The sequence below is a fragment of the Gouania willdenowi genome, chromosome 11 (assembly GCF_900634775.1).
Source record: "Gouania willdenowi chromosome 11, fGouWil2.1, whole genome shotgun sequence".
NCBI lineage: Eukaryota > Metazoa > Chordata > Actinopteri > Blenniiformes > Gobiesocidae > Gouania > Gouania willdenowi.
Window position 1 is genome coordinate 9,597,228 of NC_041054.1, and position 17,517 is coordinate 9,614,744.

Sequence of the window (17,517 nt, forward strand, 5' to 3'; positions counted from 1 at the left end):
ATCTGCCTATCAAAGTGATGTGGCAAAGGGACAGAAGTTATGGGTTAGAAGGGAAAGTAGAGAAAAGAAACAACTGGGTAACAAAGAGGTTGGACTTAAAATATAAATTAATATCAATGAAGAAGAACATTGTGGAAGGGAAATTCACGAAAATAATAATGAGATTAAAAAAAGAAAACAGAAAATAAGTTGGAGGTTGGAGTAGTGTTAATTTTGTTGACTAATATTTTCGTCATTATTTCGTCACAAATATATTTTTGCGGACGAAACTGAAATGAAAACTAAAAAAGAAGTCATTGATTGAGACTAAAACTGTGACTAAATTGATTGACATTATCGTCAACAAATAAAGGACGAGACGAAAATAGACTATGATGAAAATCAAATCAGAAGACGGGAGAGATGTAGCCTGGAATCCATCTTAATCTCCTTGTATTATTCATACAGGCGATTAGTCTGGAAGCACTCACTTCGTTTGAGTTCTGGTGGCTGAGGGGGGCGGGACAAACACGCACAGACTAACCAATCAAACAATGAGCAGATCTGACGACAATAGCGTGACAAGCGTAGTTATTTTTACCTAAACGGATTCAGCAGATGAAAACGGCATGTAGTACGGTACAGACTTACGGTTTTAAAGCCTCTTCTTGTTGATGTTTCAACAATATATCCATGTGTTTTAAAACAGAGCAGAGCACGGCTGCAAAGGTCTTGTTTGCATCTGCCGCTTGTTTTGATACTGCTGTGCGCAGGGGATATGACGTTTTTTCCTGTTCGGCTCTCATTTCCTCGACCTGTCACTACCTTATGGGTTTTTTACGGCCGATGCCGATACCAATTTTTTTTCCATCGGCATTAGCCGATACAGACTGCTGATTTACTTGAACGGATACTACTTGTGCTCCCTCAATTTACATCATAAAATGACACAAAGATTATAACAAATGGTACAAGTCTCAATTAAAAAAAGGAACATTTATTGAAATTAACAAAGGTGAGGTAGAACAACACTAAGTAAAAAATATTTAACAAGTGATAAAAACAGGGGATGCAGAACAAGAACAAGTAAAAAATATAGTGAGACATCTCATGAAATATTATGAAAGAGAACTGTTCGTCCTTGTCCTGAAAAAAGCTTTGACAAAAGTTGGCCTGACTGAAGATATATTTTATTAACAGGATTGATGAGTATAAATATATATAATTATAGTATTAAACACAAAAATAAACCATGAATTATAGTAGTAATAAACCCCAGAACATACTGTTCAAGTTTCTGTTCCAAATTGCGTCAACATTAACAGGAATAAATATTCAAATTTGTAGTAAACTGATAATCAAAGTTTTAAAAGCTCTCCTCAGCAGCGCTGAGTGAGAAGCAGAGAGGGACAGAAACACAGCTACCTGCTCGTTAACTACGACAAGTTAAACAGTTAAAAGATGCTTTAAATGTTTAAAACCTGCCGTTGGGATTGAAGAGCTTGCTAGTGGGGGGAGGGGCTCTGCACTCTGCAGCCTGTCTCCAGCAACACGAAGCAGCCGCTCTGTTTATAAAGTGGATTGGCGAACGCAGCAGCGCACATCGGCCGATGCCGATACACGTAAAACGCGCAAAAATCGGCCGATGAATTGGTGGATCACTTGTTGAAACCCTGTTATTTACAAATAATTAGAAATGTATGTTTTGAGTGAATTCTGATTTATTTTGGTCTTTATCTTACTTTCTGTTTGTTTTTTGTTTATGATCTTTGATATTTGCACTATTTTTTTTGTATATATTGAGTTTGAAATTAATACTTATTGCACATTTTTGTTTGCATTATTATGGGAGAAAGATACCATTTCAAACTTGACAGTCTGTGTTATTCAGTACTGCAATAAAGTTATATTTGTGTTTTATATATTACATAGACACATAAATTACAGTAGGTTTAGTTTTTTTTCCCAATACCAGCGGTAAAAAATTGTCTACTAAATCTGTTATTGATTTAGTCGACTAAAACTGCTTGGTATTTTAGTCGACTAAAATGAGACTAAATTTAAAACAAATCAGATGACTAAATCTTGACTAAAACTAAAAATAATTTTAGTCAAGACTACGACTAAAACTATAACACATTCAAACAGGTGCCATTAATCAGAGGTGTGGAGAGTACGGATTTATCCTATTTTACTTGATTGAAATATACATACATAAAATACTCAAGTACAAGTAAAATTTTGCTCAATTGAATAAAGTTACTATTTACTTGTTTCTCATGTATAAACTTATTTTCCTCAAAGGCCAAAAAAAGGATTTGTCAAAATGTTGAATTCGTTTTTAAATAGAATCACACTAATGAAATCCATAAAAATAATAAAAACTCAAACAGTGCCATGCCAAATACTGTATGCCATGTGGGTAACGACATAAAAATGGGGAGAAACCCCAACTTAAACCCAAGGAAGTGGCTGAGCATTGATCAAAAATGGCACAACTAAGAACATATGGACTATGTTCATTGTGCCATGAAACGTAAATAAAAAGAAAAAAAAAATTATCACAAAAAATGATAATTTACTCAGTAACGGTTTGGTGTGAAACTGCAACAAATTACTTTACCTTCTTTTAAAACAGACTTAAATCCAAGTAAAATTATTGATTTAGAAATATACTCAAAAGTACAAGTACCCATAAAAGCAACTAAATTACAGTAACATGAGTACTTGTAATCCATTACTTTCACCTCTGCCATTAATACAGGTAACAAGTGGAGGATAGAAGAGCTAAGTAACAGATCTGTAAGAGAAATAATTCTTGCTTGTTTGTGGGCGTCAAATACTTATTTTACGCAAGAATTTACAAATAAATTCTTTAAAAATCATACAATGTGATGTCCTGAATTTTTTTTCCACATTCAGTCTCTCACAGTTGAAGTGGACCTTTGATTAAAATTACAGACCGGTGGCTGCCAAGTACTTTTTTTACCCACTGTATATCTTAAAGTAAAACAATGCAAAACAGAGAAGTGTAAGGAATGAATTTGAGTGGAGCGTAAGAAGGAGAGATCAAAGCTCGGCAGGCCACAAGAGAGATGGAGTTGGAAAAGGGGAGAGTTTAGCGGAGTGAAGGATCAGGATAGAACGTGGGAGTGTGAGGAGCCTTGGATGAATGAAGTCGAGAGAGGGAAATATGGCACGTAGAACAGCGAGGAGGTGAGGAAAGAGAATTTATGGATGGCAGAGAGTGAGATGTGCCGTTCTACCATCAAAACAATTTCAATGGAGCTCGAGAAAGAAATGGGAAGTCATAAGGCAGAGAAAGACAGTGTTTCAGCATCGAGCAGCGTGTTGGGGGCTGAAAGGCAAAAGAACACCAACCATTGTTGATGGGATGGGAAATGACAGCAACATGGCCAGCAGTACTGCTCCCCCCACTTCTCTCTCACACACACAAGGGATCCCACCAAAACGAACTTGTAGAGCACTCTCTTTCACACACCCTGCAGTGCACTTGCGTATGAGTATGAGTTTAGCCTCCCCAGGTTGTCATCTGAAAGAGAAGAGAACACAGCAGTCTAGCTTTGAAGTAGAGCTGTAGTTATAGACTCTGTCTGGCTAGCCTCATGGATCTATAATAGATCAGATCCAGAATAACAAGAGCACAAGCGTCAAATATCATTTTTGCCAAATATTCCCCATCACCCTGTACCATCATCATTCACACTTAAAGGCTTGTAGGAAAGTTCTGTCCACATTATTAACAATAAAGTAGGTCTAAATGTATGGGCACCACCATTTTTCTGAAAAATCGCAAAAAAATGCCCAATCCGTATTCGATCTGTATGAAATTTGGTAAAGTAATTAAGGAACCATACTGGCATAACTGAGTCAAATTTCATAAAGATGTTTTGATTTGTCAAACTGATCTATCAGTATATTGATCTGGATTTGTGAAATGTGAAATTTTCCATAGCATGAGGTCTATATTTGGTTATTTACATTATCCTGCTAACAGTTATACAAATGTAAAATAACAATATAATGTGTAATTGATCATTTCTATCGTGAAATCAGACCTCTAGCCTTTTTCCCCACTTTCTTTTGGGTTTGTATTTTTGCTGCACGTAAAAGTGCAAATTAAATTTGATCAGACATTTACAATATTTTATTTTCCAGTCAAAAAAGGTTACTTTATGTTTGGTTGATATATGATAGCATAGTGACAGAGATGTTTTCCAAAGATCAAGTTATAATAGTCATTCTAAAAAAAATATTGTCATCTATAATGAAATCCAGTGTTTACTTTAATATTTCAATGTATCTTTTTTATTTTATTTTTTCAATAAACTATAACAGTCAGGAAGTTCTTGGGAAAAAAAAGTGTTTTTCAGTTTTATTGAATTCATTTTATATAAATCTGTTATATCTGTCTACTAGGGGTAGGGGGAAGAAATCGAATCCCATAAGAATCGCGATTGTAACTATCCACAATTCTGAACCGATTCATGAACTTAAAAAATGTAATTTTTCTTTATTTATATTTTTCAGTTAAAACTCTGATTCAGAAGATCTGCTTAGAGTCTTTACTCAGGAAACACTGTAAACTGAACTTACAAATACATATTAGTGTTCTCATAAATAGAAAATACCACTATGCAAAAAGTTTGCTAGCTTCATGCTAACGTCAATGGGAAAATCCATGTATATGCTCATGCTAACATTTACCGCGATCGGCGGTGATTTATATAACACACCATTTATGCTTAACTTTCACAAATGCAGTCTTAGGAGTGTTATCAAACAGTACACTTAAACATACTCACAAGCATATTTTTTTTCAAGCCAAAAACACAAGAACTGTTCATAGAGACTAGTAGGCCATGGGCTTTTAAAATGGCGACTTCCGACTACTACGGCAACAGTGTCAGACCAAAACACACAAACTTACCCAGACCTTTACAGTCAATGACACGATGTATTACATAGACTGCAGCAGTTAAAATGAGAATACATTTTGAATTGAATCGTGATCCTAAGAATCGGAATCAAATTGAATCGTGAGACACCCAAAGATTCACATCCCTACCTCTACAGTCAAAACAGATGCAAAAGTAGCTCCAGAAGGTGATAGCAGCTAGGCGTCGTAATATTTACCACTCTCACACTGATGTGTCATCCAAATTAACAGAGCCAGCCCAGGCTGTAACGGAAACTATCAGGTGAGGCAAAGAATGCTGAAGACTTCAATTCATGCACATCTAAAACACAAGGAGCCATTGGTTGCCTCCCCACTACCCCTTCAAACATGCAACAAGTGTCTGGTTTTATTAGAGCAGCTGCTCCTGATGCTGACTGCACAGTCCTGCCATTACCAGTTGACATCAAACAGAATTACTGAAGATGGTAATCACAACAAAAACCATCACAAAAAATCATTATGTGGTTTTTGGCTTTTCCCAGTCCACAACTTCACCCACTAATGATGCTGGGGCACCACATTGAATCTACAAAGCAATAATATTTTTGGAAGTGTAATTTGGAGAGAGAATATTAATTTGGAAAATTATGAACTTCATTAAATTACCCTAAAGTTACAGCTACATTTTCACAATGGAGATTAAGCTAAGACATGGAATGGCTACTGACAGCGTATGGACCTTTTAAAATGGATTTTGCTCCATGTAGAACTATTGAAAAAGAAGCTAATTAGCTTTACCCACAACCTCATTCAGCTATAAAGGGTTTACTGAACATTGAAAACTAGTATTTATTTGTTTATACTTCTAGAGGTGAATTTACTTGTCTTAAGCTTACTTTTAAAAAGAAGAAAAGTTTAACATTTATAAATAGTTACAACAGCAGTGTTGTCTTTGTATAACTATTAGCCGGATTAGCTGCTAATAGACTGTTGTTAATTTGCACTAATTGTGACCTAGCTTTTATTTTGACCATTACTGCCCAAAGTTATAATTTTATTTTAAGTTATAGGCTATTTATAGTCACACTTTACCTATTGGGACAATTTCATAATTTCCATTTCTGTTTTATTTCTGTTTTATGAGCTTTGCCATATTTGATGTGAAGACTGAGACACTAAACATCCCAAAATAATGGCAAAAATGCTTAAAGCTTCTGGACTCAAAATTTAATCAGATAAATTCATGGTATAAATCTCATTGATCATTAAATCAAAGGTTGAATTGCTGCTTAAAAGTTGATTTTCATCTCCACCATAAACACTGGGTTTGTTGTTATTTTTCGCTCATTGCATTGTCCCGATGACAAGTGCATAGAAGTGTTTTTACTTAATTCTGATATCATGGAGAATACCGGGAACAAACTAGAACAAAAATGGCGTCAAGTGTATCACTGTAATCCTTATCTGGTGAAAAACAGAAGAAATCACAGTAACACTGAAGTAAAAACACTTCTATGTATCTGTTTACAAGACTCCACATCCCACAATGAAAATTTGAAAACTTTTCAGAAAATATCAATAAGGGAGTGTTTACAGTGAAGACCAAAACAATTTAAAAGTTTTTTCTTTTTTTTGGAGTAAAGTTTGATTCATTGATCTCTGAGGCCTACAGTTTTTATCTAAGAAATAATTAAAGCTATTTAGAGGAATTCAATCCTGTAAATAGCTTGCCAGTGTGGTTGTCTCTTCAAAATACTTGATCCATATTTAACCACCTGTTAAAAGGGGAAATATATAGTAAAAGTGCCTGATATTCTCTAAAGTTCTTTGATACATCGTTTAGTTAGAAGAGAGATTCTTGGCGAGTGTAAAAAGATGGTGCGGGGTTGACAAACGTAAATGTAACTGGGTCAGAACAGCTCCACAACTGCTGGTCTAAATGGGGTTCTCGGGTCTGCAGTTGTCGGTTCCTATAAAAAAAAAAATGATCCAAGTAAGGAAAAGTGGTTACCCAGACACAAGGTCATGGATAACCAAGGTTTATTGGTGTTCGTGGGCTGTGAAGGCAACCATTTATGGTCCAGTTCAACAGATACTGTAAGTTACCATCAGTCAGAATTGCCAAGTTGTAAAGTTGCCAAGGTTAATGCTGGTTCTGATAGAAAGGGTAGTACATCATAGGGATAGCAGAAGGGGGTCATAATGTTATGGCTGCCTGTGTGTGTGTGTGTGTGCGCGTATGTATGTGTGAGTGTGTGTTGCACTGGTTTGGCAAACTATGCATCATTGCTCTCCTGGAAATTTGATGGAGTTTCAGCAGGTCTTGATTTGGGTTGTTGGGTCGTTTTCACAAATCTCTTAAACTGTCTTGCTGTGGAATGAGTGTGTGTCTAGATAAATGAATGGTCCGTCTGTCAGTGTCTGCTATGTCTCTCCTATCTGTCTTCATGGATGCCTAAATATCTGCCTGCCTGACTGCCTCTGTGTCTCTCTATCTTCCTGTCTGTCTGATGAAATATGCTGTATGAATGTGTTCACATACAACATTTAATGGCATTCAGGAAGTCCTTCACGACTGCTCAGTTTTGGGGAAGGCTTGCTTCGTACAGTCAATTAATTCTGTACAAAACAGCATTTCTAATTGTGTACTCTATATCTTTAATTTAGCGTATGATTGACTAAATTGGCAAACAGCTCAATGGATCTTCTTCCAAGGCACTATTTTTTTTTTTTGTTCTTTCTGTTTTAATTGTCTTGTTTAACTCTCGGGGCATCTTTGGGGACCAAACGTGTACCTTCCGCTTATTCAGATGTTTAAATTCTGTTTAATATCTCATTCAGTTTAAACACTAATTGTGTTGAACCTTGTTCAGGAGTTTTCTTTGAATATCATGTTCATAATTCCATGATCACTTTTAATGCAAGACGTATAGAACGGGAGATATTAAATGTACCAACACTCTTTGGTTATAATGGGAACCAAGGGCACTGTATTGGTCATGAACACACTATTTTGGTTATACTTTTATCCTGACATGTAACAGTGGTTTTTAAAAAAATACCTAATAAATCTAAGCCTATACATTCAAAATACAAAATGCACCTTATTTTTGGAAAAGAAAATGCATTATACGTGTTTTTCCCATAGAAAATAAATAGTTTTTATGACAAAAGGCGCAAAAAAAAAAATGAATCTGATGAAAAAAAAAGTGGGAAAAAATATTTATATATGAGATTTTGAAGACATTATTATGAAGCGTACCGTTTTGGTACGTAAGCTTAAAGTGTGTAGGTTTTTTTTTTTCAATAAATGCTCATCGCTCCAAAAAGGACAATGCCTCAAAATCAATGTTCCTCAAAAAAAAAAAAAAAAAAATATATATATATATATATATATATATATTTATATATATATTACTGATCTCGACAAAGCTGTAATAACTTCATACCAAATATTCCATTTTGCACCTTATTTTTGAAAAAAATGCATATTTAGTGTTTTTCTTATTTAAAGAAAATTGGGTTTTTATGACAAAGGGCATAAAAAGGTAAAAAAAATAATTACAATAATTCAGAAATATAATGAAAACTTTATATCTATGGTTAGGTCTGAAGTTGTTGAAAAGATGTAATGTGAAAAAACCGTGAAAAACATTTTTACAACAGTTTTATGAAGGGTACATTTTGGTACCTAAGCACAAAAAGTGTCTTTTTTTTTTTAAGGGGCCCTGAGGGTTAATTTACTGTTTTTGTAAATTTTTTAACCATTTAAATTCAATTATTTTCTTGTTTGTGTTGATAAAATGTTCCTATTTTAACTTGTGCGTACTGTATTTCCCGTCTGTTTCTACTCTACGTTTTGTATTTGTTTTCTATTTGGCAAAAGTTGTTATTTTTAATGGTTGTTCATTGTTGGTAGTTGTGAGTCTTTAACCGTAATCATCATGGGTCATGGGTCCGGCTTGGTCCCCACCTTACATTGTTCTCTGTACATGCATTCCCCATGGGATGTGCATGTGTTACCTTGACCGTGCCTGTCTGCACTTTTATAAAGGACGTTTTTTCTTCAGCTTATCTGTAAGTGCAGTTTGAGTACATAATGTGGCTAAACCTTGACACATGTTGGAAAATAATACAAATTGTGTGTCCTACCAAAATGCACTCACTGGTAAGCAGAAAAAATTCTCCCTGAACAAAGTGTTTCATATCTTTTTAAATATGAATATGAATTATACAGTTATAATTTATACAGTTGTTACTGTCAAATGTATATACTCTTAGAAAAAAAAAAAAGGGTCAACCTTGTATCTTGTACTGCTGGGACACTGTCTGGGGACTATTTTATGTCAGTAAAATTTTATTAAAGTGATATATATTCAATAGCATTTTAATCTTTCGTACAGATTTGTCCTTCAGCCAATGTCCCAATAGTATATTAAGGTCCAATGTTGATTTTTATTTATTTTTTTCTCTGAGTGTATCTGTATAAATTATGTTTGCATAATTTACATCATGTACACAGAGCAAACCATGTGTCTTTATCTGTTATGCAGAAGTAAAAAAAAAAAGATCAATCAGATGTGATGACCAATTTTGGCAAAGCGCCGTCGAATATGTTTCATACGTTATGAAACGATTCTTATTCAGCAAATTGGAAAGCGCAGTTTGAAGTTCCTAGGTGGTGATTGGAGGAGACGCGAGCGGAGCTATGTGATCTTAAATACAGTTTTGTACTTGTTTAAACGACAGTACAGAGGCTAACTCTAGCTCTTTTACCTGGGGACGAGCAGATACAGCACCTGCTATAGTTTGGTTTTGGGTTTTCTTCATATCTACTTCGTATCTGAAGTTTGATGTGAGAAATATTTATCAGAAAAAAGCCGACGAAATTCTCAGATTTGACTTTAAGTAATCGAAACAGTTTGATATGATTGTATAATTTGGTCTTTGACAAGCTTTTTGACTTGGTCATTAACTTTGCAAATCTTCTAAAAAAAAAGAAGCGCAAAAATCTTTCCAAAAACAAGAAATTGAGTTAAGTAAAAGTCCGCCCCTCAGTCCCCTCCTCCTCTCCCTAACCCAGGTTTTCTATTTGTCACTCTGATTTGATTGACAGCTGAGGACACATGTGGGGGCACTGTGAGGGGCGGCAGTGGGGTGGTGACCAGTCCCGGTTACCCCGGCAACTATGGTAACCAAGCCGACTGTACTTGGATCCTATTGGCCGAACCCGGAGACACCATCTCTGTCATCTTTACAGACTTCCAAACGGAGGAAAAGTACGACTACTTGGAAGTGGAGGGCTCCGAACCCCCGACCATTTGGTGAGTAACTTTTCTTCATTGAAAACGTTTTGTGTGTGTACCAGTGTTCTTTGGTTTGGGCAATGTCGTATTGAGAAACGCTGAATGGCTGCTATTGTCCGCCGTTGTGGAATTATGGAAAATTGCAGGATACTTTGTGTAAAAGACATACAATTACACCGACTGAGGTTGAAAACATGTACCTATTGCTTCATTTTGGAGGAAAGAAAAGCAAGAACTCAATTTGACCTCATGATTGCTAAAATTCACTTATATGAAAATCCATTATGTCACACCATAAATGCACTGTAGGCCCATGTTGACACATTTAATCAAGCATAAAGCACCCACGGACTGTTCTTGTGAATATTGTGATGTTAGTAAGAAATTGATCTAACATAACGCTGCCATTTCATACGTGTTATAGTTTTATTTAGGTTTTTTTTTTTTTTTTTTTTCAGGAAGGGATGGTGATAAATAAGTGCATCCATACCATTAACATTGATTCTATTTTATATGTCAAAAGGAAAACGCATGTCAAAATGTGTCAATATAAAGGGCCAACCCTTAGCAAAAAGTAGTTTATTCAAGTGTACTACAAGTATACTCATTTTATACTAAAACTGAGGCTGTATACTTGACATGTACTTTTTATATACTATATTTTATATACTTAAGAAAAGTATAGTGAAGTATACTTAGCTTACTGAAAAGTATAAAGAATAGTCTCAGACTAAGTACATTCATATTTAGACTTACACTTATACTTTAATACTAAAACTTATACTTGTTCATTAATATACTTTTTACTTCTTTCTGCCACAAAGTACTAATATTTAGTATATCTTGATCCAAGTACAGAATAGGGTCAATTTATTGACTTATGTGCTTACATTTAATTTTGCAGGATAAAAATGTTTTTCACTACACACATTTGCTTTGAGGTATAACCCCTGTTATAAACCTACATGTTCAACATCATATAGTGCTGACGTTTAAAAGTTTACAGTAAATAGTTTGTGTGCTCAATCGCATTACCTATATGTACCTTAAAAACATACTGAAAAACAGAGAAATATTTCACTTGATTTTATTGATCGAGTCCATTGCAGTCTAGTGTACTGTATGTACAGTGTGAGTTTACTTTAAGAAGTATATTTCCAGTACATAGATAGTGTGCTACAAGTAATTTGATAAGCAAACTTACAAGTATGCTTAAAGTGCGTGGTGGCCTAGTTTGAGTCTCTGGACCAACACTGTAGGATGTTGAGTAAGTACTTTAACTGCACCCTGGGCGTTATGGGCTAAATGCAGAGAACAAATTTTTGTATATGTGTAAAAACATATACAGTATGACAATAAATAAAGGCGAAAGTCCTGATTCTTCTTCTTGTTATGTACTTTTGTAAACTTAAAATGACCTTATAAAGTATACTTTAATAAACTAAAATGTGGACTCAAAGTATATACTTAGTACACTAGTAGTATATAGATGAATGTACTTGTTGTATACTTAAGCATACAGTACTTATTAAATGAACCTAAGTATACTACTTTTTGCTAAGGGAAATTATTGATAAACCTTTTATGCTGACTTTTATGGTTTAGGCACATGGCTTAAGTTTGTGGTATAGTTCCACCAACACTTTGAGTGCAATAATTAATGCTCTAACAAACAAATAATTAATGCTCTAACAAACAAATAATTAATGCTTTAACAAATTCACATCATAGAAAAAAGAATACTGTGTTAGAATTAATTTTGTAACTGCACACATACGAAATGAATAAAAAACTATGATTATGTGTATGACGCAAGCAATACTTTTTTCATATGATTTTTAGATCCTTCACTCATAACAATTTATTGCTCTGGCTCCCTATTGATCGTGCGTAAATTACACTATTGATCAGCCATTGCTGTTGCTGTAACCAATTTGAATCTAATCATGGTACGGGATATTAGTTTGTGTGTGTGTAATTGGTTTAGAAGTAATCATGGCCAGGTAAGCCTAAGTATTCATGTGTGCATGGCTGCACAGCTTCCTGTTTGCTTGTAAAACGTATGTGCAGCTTTGTAACCTCATTAACGTGACGGTCAAACCTGGCAGAGAAGAAGTTTTTTAGGGAAAATGATGTGCAGTGCTGTTCATTGAAGTCTTCTAAATTAGCCGTAGGAGAATAATCATGGCTGTGTCTTTGTGATGGACTAACATCCTCTCCACAGTGTATCCTGCCCTCCAACCTACCGTAGATGACTTGAGAAAGGTTGCATCAAATCGTTTGACCCTGCATGCTCACCATAAAGTGGGTATAGATTATGACATACTGTCAACTTTTACATGATGCTCTCAGATGATGTATTGGTTACCTATCAGGTCGGGGCCAGGCCATGTTAGGCAAAACACGACTGCAGTAGTTAGCATGTAAAGGCAAATTTCAAAAACAGCATTGACTCCAATTATAGCATAAGAACAAAATTTAAAAAGATGATGTGCTGTTGCATGTTTTTTCAACCAATCATAGTATTGGTCTTCATAATTTGCAGTTGGTTTAAAGGCACACTGTGTAACTTTTGGCCACTAGGGGCGCTGGACCTGTAACTTTCACATCAAGCTCCCCAAGTGGCCACAAACGCCATAGCACTGTCGCAAAAATCAACAGTCAGTTGGGCCAGCCTCCCTTGTCTTTTGATTGTGTATGCAGACAGTAGTTGACCTGTAACTTAGGGATAAGGACTGGCTACAAGGGCTGGGGTGCAAAGCGGGGCTGGGCTCACACCGTGGCTGAAGGAGCAGCCGCCGCCACCCTCCTCTCACCACCGCCGGAGGCCCGGCGCTCAGCCCTCCTTGCCGCCTCGGTGGTGCTCCACCCTTACTCCCTGGCCTCGCTGCCGTTGTCGCCCGCCTTCACCGGGGGGTGACATGGAGGGCCCGGCTGTGTCCAGCGCCGGGCGGAAAAGGCGGATCGGCGGAGGGGGCCGGGTCTCAGCCTCCTCAGAAGCAGTTTTAAACTTTTTACTTGCCTCGGCCATGACCAGGAGTCGAACAGACGGAAAAATACTAGCAAAAGCCTTAGCTCAATGAGTACAGTAGTCCCTTGTTTATCGCGGGGGTTACGTTCTAAAAATAACCCGCAATGGGCGAAATCCGCAAAGTCGTCAGCTTTATATTTTACAATTATTATACATGTTTTAAGGCTGTAAAACCCCTCACCACACACTTTATACACTTTTCTCAAACAGGAATTAACATTTCTCTCTTGTTTAAACACTCTCAAAGTTCAAACCTTCAAAGATTTTAAAACATAAACCTGTTTTCAAACATACAGCACTTCAGAGTCACTGCTAGCAATCAGACATTGATGCTGAACGCCATTTGTTGACGATGACACCAGTCCGTCAACACGGACACCATTAGCATTAGCCGCTAATCACACCGGCTTTTTTTACTGGTGGTTTATGCTTATGAGAGGAGAAAAAGGAGTGCAGCCCCTCGCTTTAGCAGGCAGTGAAACTCACCGACTTGGATGTGTTGCTAGTGGGTGAACGCAGCATTAGCCAATCAGAATGCAGAACACAATGCACGTTCACACGCTGTAAAAAACTTAATGCAAAATGACACTGTAAAAATAATCTGCGAAACACAGAGGCCGCGAAAGGTGTACCTCAATATAGTGAGGGACAACTGTATATCCGAGCCTGTGGTCACGTGACTGCCGTAAAGTAATACGTTTTTTAGGCATTCTCCAGGTCACATGACCTGGCCAAAGACAGTCCGTTTTTTCAAACTTACATAGTCTGCATTTCAAGAGAGAATCCCCACTCAGAGCTGATACTGTCAAGCGCTGTATATTGGCCTGAGGAATCATTTAAAATAACTCATATGGGTCAACTCTTTAGGTAGCACATATGGATGATTTGATATGAATTCTCAAAATTTTGAAATTTAGAGGCTTGCTGTTGCACCACCTATAGGACAATTGGCTTGTTGTTTGGACCTTTATACAACATTTGGTGATTTATTTTTTTTGCACTTTTTGCACATGGAAACAATGATTTCCTCAGAAGAAGAAGAAAAAGAACAAGCAGGATAACAATAGGTTCCTCTCATGATCTTAGGATGCTTGGCCCCTAATTCATACAGGTTGAAATGAGGCAAAGAAAATGTATTTGTATAGCATATTTTATACACAAGGCAACTCAATGTACTTTATATAATTAAAGATATGCATTATAAACTCAAGCATTTTTTATATTAATCTCGATTAATCTATTTTTGTAGCACATTACAGAAATTACTGAGACAGTCATTGCTCATAAACCTTTAATTATGTTCCAGGGGCAAATACACAACATGATTGCTCTGAAAAATCATCTCCTCAGGAGTATTTACGACCAATATTTACAGCTCAGAGTTAGATCAGAAAGCCTTTAGAGAAAAATTGTCATTTTGGCTGGTAGAGTGTGATGTATTGCTGCATGATCATTTACCTGCTGAATTCAATTTGTAGTTTCAAAAGCTACTAAGGTCACTCTCTTTGATGTTGGAATATTGCGGTTGCTCTTCAGCAGCCAGCTTGATATTAAAAAATAGGGACTTTAAGTTATAGCCCGTTTTTTTAATTATACAGCCCAAAGCAAGATATGTCACTGCTTGACGTGATGTTTTTAATAACAAACCACCAAACTGACCTAAGTTAGAGAGTTTGTTTGCTAATTACAGTATTAAATGTCCCAAACATAAGTAGTGGAAAATCCCTGCACCAGGAAACTTATTTCTATAGCACAATAGAAACTGCCCCAAAAAGGAAGTAACCCCTCAATACCTTTAACAACATGTCAGTTACTAATGTTGATGCTAAAGATTGAAGCCACACTGTTTTTGTTCAGTCTATAGATTGAATAATAACAGGTAGGGCTGCACAAATTGCCTTACAAAATAAATCCTAAATGTTGAGCTCTTGTTTTGTTGCTTGGGACTGAACGTAAGGTAGAAGCTGCTAGCGTTAGCTGCTACATCTGCTGGTGTTTTTGCCATTTTTTTTTTTTTTTATTTTCCTGTACCTCAAAGTAAGACACTTTTCCCATTCCGGAGGCACTCTTTAAAGCTGATGTCCGAAGTTCTCGATGTCCCGCCCTAAACAGCCTCACTTCCTCCCACTGCCTCTCCCAATCTACAAGAAGACACGCCTCTACTTTTCTGCATGCGCATCGTGGAACATAATAAGGTCGCATTGATATAGGTCTATGGGTCAGGTAAGAGCCAAAATCATATTTACCTGTTTGCTGTTGTGACGCGCGGCCTTGTTTCTATGCACAGTTCCGCATTCACTTTGATTGACAGTCTCAAAAACACAAAGTCGAAGCGGTGCACTCGATCGTTTCCATTTGTATGGGGATCTCGCATTTCAAAAGAATCATACATAAACATAGATTTCTCAGAAACTCCGGATATCAGCTTTAAGTGTGGACGTGTCACATGCAATTAGGGTGACCACATTTTGAATTCCAAAAAAAAAGGACACTTGGGCCGACCTCATCAAACTTAAAGTACTCAATTCTTGAGTCTACTTTGTAATGGCAAAATAAAATATAATAAATAAGTTGTTATTGTCCATAAGGTTGAAAAATGTATTTCTCTTTATAACAAAGACTCAAGACTCAAGTCAGTCATGTTTATTATGCATTTAAATAATCTGTTTTTGAAAAATCTCATCTCTCGATCATTGAAACAATATAAGAAACATTCCTTCATAGAAATGAAAACTATAACAAAAACTCAAGGCTTACAGAACAGTAAATAATCATTAAATATACACTTCAATAAATAACCTTTTTTTAATTAAATCCACTGTTCTTTGGTCTATTTTAATCCCACCCTCTTTCTCATGGACATTCCTCTTCTTTCTCTTTTCCTCGTGTGTGATGATTTTGTCAAAAAAGTTTGTGTGAGTAAAATGACCATAATGAACCATATTAGCTTTAAAGAGCAACTCCTTAGCTTTCAGAAACTAGTGGAGTATCTCAAAAAGTGCAAATATGATCAGAGTTACAGTCTTTTAAATTTACGTGTTCCAAGAGATACGTTCACGGTCCCTGGGAAACCCGGTCAATTTCATTGATTTGTAAAATATCCCCATACAGCCCGGACAAGGCGTGAAAAAAAGAACACGTCCCGTTAAATCCAGATGTATGGTCATCCTATATATGCAATAAAAAGCAGTTTAAATGCAAGTTTGTGAAGGTTGTCAATCATGTTTGAACGTGTGACATAGTAATTACTCAAGGAAATGGATTATTTACGAAACGCCAACTGGTTTACGATCCTAAGTGAATCCATAGTAAGATGGCTGATAGTGACATTCAAACGTTGCGCTAACCGGCATTTTAAAAGTCATATTTTGTACTTTCCTGATAAGTGCAACGTCAAAATACATTCAGTAATCTCCCTGGTCTTCCTAGTCAAAACTTTATAACATCCAAGGAACTGGATGACACGTAACTAAGTGTTAAAATGTTGGAATGAAACTGCTATTTCACCATAGAGTAATTGTGACGTGTTAAGAACACAATATGCTAACACTGATTGGCTAAAATCTACAAAATGTCAATGCCCACATATAAACTTATATTGACTTTATCCAAAGGCTTAAATATGATAAAAAAAGATTACTCCAAAGACATTTTATAACACCAATTATACAAAAGGTATTACTATCTACCTTTAGACCTAAAGTGCATGCTTACAATGGATCGTGTATTTCTGGAAGTGATGGCATCCGTTGTAAACAGGAAGTTATGTTTCCTCGCACAATGTCGACTCCTTTTTTCTCTTTTTTTACGATCTACAATCTGAATTTTGTGATGAAGCAGTAAAACTACAAGCACGTGTATGGATTTTCTACTCTACTATGGCCCTAAATAAAATAATACGATGGGGATTCAAAATCGATTCGTCTTGCAGCCCGACAAGCAAGCTAATTTAGTTTTTTGGATTGAATTATGGCTCTCCAACATGCACCAAATTTACAACACAAAATCAAGGACAAACTTCAAGCCTTTGTAAAAAATTAATTACTCAAAAATGTATTTCGTTCATATGTTCGGACAGAGGCTAGATTGCGTTTTACCTAAAGGTAATATTTTCCAAATTTAACACAGTTAAAAAAATGAGGAACATTCACAATTATTGTTGCGTTTTAGTGAATGTCTTATTATCCAGACTTTACCAGTTGACTCGGAAAGTGTCTTGTGTTCTATCACTGTGTATTTAGTCATGCATGACTTTTCTTCTTCTGTCTGAGCTATAGTGT

The 17,517-nt window shown here is 36.1% G+C and overlaps 1 protein-coding gene across 1 annotated transcript in view; it reads left to right on the forward strand.

Moving 5' to 3' along the window:
- Positions 1-17,517, forward strand: part of csmd3b (CUB and Sushi multiple domains 3b) — a 434,915-nt gene that overhangs the window by 193,982 nt on the left and 223,416 nt on the right. The window contains 1 exon segment of the mRNA XM_028460951.1: positions 10,017-10,224. Coding sequence (XP_028316752.1) covers positions 10,017-10,224 — 208 coding nt within the window.